Source organism: Peromyscus leucopus, unplaced genomic scaffold (assembly GCF_004664715.2).
Source record: "Peromyscus leucopus breed LL Stock unplaced genomic scaffold, UCI_PerLeu_2.1 scaffold_1632, whole genome shotgun sequence".
NCBI classification, from domain to species: domain Eukaryota; kingdom Metazoa; phylum Chordata; class Mammalia; order Rodentia; family Cricetidae; genus Peromyscus; species Peromyscus leucopus.
In genome coordinates this window covers 4,800-10,005 of record NW_023504812.1, presented here as the reverse complement: position 1 = coordinate 10,005, position 5,206 = coordinate 4,800, and the positions used below count along the sequence as shown (strand labels likewise).

Here is a 5,206-nt window from a genome sequence, read left to right as displayed (position 1 = left end):
AGCAGCCTTCTCAAGGATATCAACCCACCAAGACACAATAAGATATGATAAGACTAGGCATAAACTCTCATCTCAGGGACTGGCCAAGTTAACCCAATAGGAGAAAAGGGACCCAAGAGCAGGTAAAAGAGTCTAAGATACTCACATTCCCACTGTTAAGAGTCACACAAAACCTCCCAACTAAAAACCATGACATATATGCAGAGGACCTAGAGCAGACTCATAAAATTCTTCTTTCCCTTCTTGAAATGGTTTTCCAAGCTCCAAGGAGAGGGACTCATCTGAGATATCTAATTTGTATTCCCTCTCATCCAATGTTTGACTGTGAGACTGCATCTTCTCCCATCAGCTGCTTGAAGAAACCTCTGTGATGACTAGTAATATTATTTTTATTGTTATTTCTCTCAATTTAGAGACAACCTCCCATCAAACTTCACAAATTGTGTATTTGAAAAAATTAAATACTTTTGTCCATAAATTGAATCAAGCATCAGGTCAAAGAATGCAAATAATTAGAAACTATTCACAAACTAATGTTGTAGAATGGTTTATTATCTTAACTACATTGACTCAGCCTTCTTCTTCCCAGAATTCCTTTTGTCTGCTTATCCTGCCTATACTTAATGCCTGGCTACTGACCAATCAGCATTTTATTTATCAACCAATCAGAGCAACACATTCACAGCATACAGAAAGACATCACCCATCATTCCTTTTTGATTAGACAGAAACGAGGAAATACTGTGGGATAAAGCTTTTGTACCTTTACACTGTTTGGTCAGTAGCCAGGCAGAAAGTATAGCAGGACAAGAAGACAATGGGAATTCTGAGAAGAGGAAGGCTGAGTCAGGAGTCACCAGCCAGGCATAGAGGAAGAATGATGTGAAGGCATAACTGAGAAAAGTTGAGATCCTGTGGATTGCTTCCAGGCTAATATGGTTTGACCAGCCAAGACCCCCTGAAAGGTCTCCATTGACACAATGACTCATCCACTATCCAAAATCAACTTCAAGGCAACTGGCTCAGAGACTAAAGCCTCACAGACTACTCCATTTAGGACTTGACCATAATCTAAATTTTTCTTTGTGTCCCTATAAGATTACCAGTGCCTTTTATCAGCAGGAAGTGGCCTAGAAAAATACACCCACATTCCCAAAAATAGATTATGGATATTTTCTTTGTTTAGGTTGTTGGTTACAAATTGTTATTCATCATAGTCAATATTTTTCTAAAAGAACAATGGGGGATATCATATGGAAATATAGAATATAGATAGGATAAGTTAAAAAAGTGAATTGTTGAACCTAATTTTAAAGATCAACTTGTTTAAAATGTTTTACATTGGCATAGATTTTAGTTTACTGATACAAATTTAAAGTTAATTTTGTTATACTGTATGTATAGTTCTACTCTTGTTTAAGGTATTATGTTTGTGCAGCTCATTAAAACTGTAATGGATAATTAAGAAATACAGATTAATATTTAGTCTTGTATGATAGTCAAACTTATAGTCATATTGAGTTTTCTAGGTATACATAGATATAATTCAAAAAGGTAGATAATGTTCAAACACTTCAAAGACCTACAGAATATGGCATTGAAAATGTTTTAAAAACTTAGACTTTCCTGGACAATGAGACACATCTGCTTCTGTCAGCACTGATTTACTTCACAGAGGAGGATGGCCATCAAAGACACTCCATAGGTAGTTTATCTGCTTCTTGGCAAAAAATAGCCATTTGGGCAAGAAACCGTTCTTGCCTGGGCTCCTTGACAAAATGTTGTATCGAATGGACATGTAGGACCCATAGGAAGATGACCACTAAATTTTTGCAAGGCAAAATGGTCCTTCAGTTTCTGCTTCACAGAAGAAACTGCCAGACATTCTACAGGACACAGAAAAAAATGACTGTGAGACTCTAGGCCTGTAAGTTGAAGAATGGATGCCCCAACATTGCAGAAGAACTTTGGGTAATTGTCCAGGTAGCCAGCTGTCTCTGTCATTCTAGATTTTTGGAAGTTGCTTACAATGATCTTCCTATTTACTTAGGTAATATTATATCCTTCTGGTGTCTTTGATATAGTTGAATACAAGATAGTTAAAATTTTGATTAGTTATGATAAAAGATAAATTAGATATGAAACTTTAACCTTACAAATATAGGATAGATAGAATATTTTCTTTAATTTTGCCAAATACAAATAAACTAGATATTGTAACTATAATACTTGCTTGATAACTGCTCTATTATATATAATTCTTGCTTGATAACTGTTCTATTATATGTTGAAGTTAAAATCTTCCTTGTAAATACAAAGAAAAGAGGAAATGATTGGTGATGTCACTCACTCTGTATGCTATGAATGTGTTGCTCTGATTGGTTGATAAATAAAATGCTGATCAGCCAGTAGCCAGGCAGTAAGTATAGGTGGGATAAGGAGACAATGAGAATTCTGGGAAGAGGAAGGCTGAGTCAGGAGCCACTAGCCAGACACAGAGGAAGCAAGATGTGAACATAGAACTGAGAAAAGATACAAGCCATGTGGCTAAACATACATAAGAATTATGAGTTAATGTAAGTGTAAGAGCTAGTCAGTAATAAGCTTGAGCTAATGGCCATACAGTTCATAAATAATATAAGTCTCTGTGTGTTTACTTGGGTCTGAGTGGCTGCAGGACCAGTAGGTGAGAGAGATTTGTCCTGACCATGGGACACAGGAAAACTTCAGCTACACTACATATACTGTTAAAGTACTTAATCTTAAAAATAAAGCATTAATATACATAAACATCTACCTATTCGCTAACTTCCTACATATTTATCTATCTGGTTATAAAGACAATATATAAATTGATGATATATATTTGCAAAGGTGCTCATTATATGTTTAAGTAATTTAGCTTATCATTGGAGATATCTGATAAAAAAACACAGAAAGAATTCAGATTTCAGTTTTTGATTATAGTTTCAGAGAGTTCATTCCATGACTGCTTAGCCCCAAGTATTTAGGTTGTATATTCTGATTGCAGGACTATGTGGCAGAGGAGAAAATTTTTAGAACTGTTTTGTATACCACATCTGTGAAGTAAGAGTGATGCAATGAATAGAATGAGATGTCACATATCTGGTCTCCAGAGTCAGAGAACAAGAGACTTGGAATACTACATGCTTACCACAATAGGCATCTTTGGGATTACAATAGCAGTGAAGTAAATAACTAGACTAATGAGGAACTTTTCTATTTATCCCCATGAGATATGAGGTTGTATATGTAACTCAGTGTGAGGTATAAGTTTAAATCATAGTACCTATACACTCAAAGCCAGAAACAGTTGGAATTTTTAATGAATTATTTCTTGAGGACAGATATTCAATTTCTAATATTCAGGTAAGCTTCTAAAATTAAGGCAAATATCTTATGAAAAATTCATTTTGAAGTAACATGAGTAAGAGAGTAAACGAGAAAGAGTGAAATATGAGAAATGATACTCTTGATTTGTCTCTTCTCAAATAATCACATGAACTTAGAGCAATACTAACCAATGTTTTATTTACCAGGTTCTATATTCTGGACAACCACAGGTCTGATTTTTCTCCATTCAGAAATGTGTCCTTTCTCAATAAGTATTTCTCTTAAAAGTATTACACTATATTCTTGAGTTTTCACACCGTGGAGAGAAATCTTGGGAATGCTTTAAGCATTAAGACCAACTATTTTATATGAGGTTGGTAAAAATAATAGAATATGGGTTTCTATCAGTAGACTATTAGTATAGCCAGTACTATTCAAGCAGGAATTTAAGTGAATCTGACACATATGCTCATGAATTCAATTATCTTTTTACTTTATCCTTTTCAAAGTTCCCACCAAAAATATGGAACTGAAAAACCAAACAGCACTTTCAGAATTTCATCTGCTTGGACTGACAGACAATCACAAACTTCTTCCCCTCATCTTCACCATGTTCCTCTCCATGTATCTGATCACAATTCTGGGAAATCTGCTAATCATCATGGCCATCAGCTATGGGTCTCAACTGCACACACCCATGTACCTCTTCCTCTCTATTCTGTCCATTAATGACATTTGTTACAGTACAGTCACAATCCCCAAAATGCTGGTGAACATACAAGCACAGGATGACAGCATAAGTTACATAGAATGTCTCTCTCAAACTTGCTTTGTTTCAATTTTTGGTGGCATGGAAAATTTTCTCCTAGCAGTGATGGCCTATGACCGCTATGTGGCCATTTGCAAACCCTTGAGGTATACAGTCATCATGAACCCTTTTTATTGTGTCCTGATGGTTCTATTATCTCTTTTCCTTAGTATTATGGATGCTCTACTCCATAGTCTGATGGTCCTGAGACTTTCCTTCTGCACAGAGCTAGAAATCCCCCACTTTTTCTGTGAGCTTGCTCAGATTATCAAGCTTGCCTGTTCCGATACATTTCTTAATAATTTATTGGTATTTGTTGCAGCTTTTGTCTTTGGAGGTGGTCCTGTCTGTGGAATAGTTTTTTCATACATTTATATTGTATCTTCAGTCTTGAGAATGCCATCTTCTGGTGGAAGGCACAGAGCCTTTTCTACTTGTGCATCACATCTGTCTGTTGTTTCCTTATTCTATGGGACAGGTTTTGGGGTGTACATCAGCTCTGCAGTAACAGAATCTCTCCAAAACACAGCAATGGCTTCCATGATGTATAGTGTAGTTCCTCCATTGCTGAATCCCTTTATCTATAGCCTACGAAATAGGGAAATGAAGGAAGCCTTGAGGAAACTTGTTGGTAGATTCATCTATCTTGTGTGATGTATCCTATGCTATCCATATGGCACTTTAGAGAAATTCAAATTAAGTAGAAACCTAGTGAGCAAAAATTCTCCACTTTCCTATAGTCACTAAAATGATTTCAATGTGTGATGACTTGGTGTACTTCAAATCATGTTGAGGTTTTTCTATGTTATATTGTATGAATTAAGTTCCATCTATTTATTACTTTAGTTCTTCAAGCAATTCTTTATCCACAATACACAGAAAGGCAACCTAAAATTACAGATGTCATTGTTTTATATTTTTTCTGTTGAGTTCTCAAAAGTAGTTACAGTTGGTAAACTGTACTGTTATGAACACAACTGAAACAACATGCATCTATTTGACAGTATCATTGGTGACCAGAGAACTGCAACTTATTTCTTAGAT

The 5,206-nt window shown here is 35.5% G+C and overlaps 1 protein-coding gene across 1 annotated transcript; it reads left to right on the top strand.

Moving 5' to 3' along the window:
- Nucleotides 1-3,859: 3,859 nt before the first annotated feature.
- Nucleotides 3,860-4,816, top strand: LOC114689286 (putative gustatory receptor clone PTE03). Its single transcript, XM_028863643.1, has one exon. It carries the CDS (start codon nt 3,878-3,880, stop codon nt 4,814-4,816), a length of 939 nt encoding a protein of 312 aa, XP_028719476.1. The 5' UTR covers nt 3,860-3,877.
- Nucleotides 4,817-5,206: the final 390 nt, after the last annotated feature.

Coding starts and splice junctions, on each gene's coding strand:
- LOC114689286 (XM_028863643.1), top strand. CDS start 3,878: ATGGAACTGAAAAACCAAACAGCACTTTCAGAATTTCATCTGCTTGGA.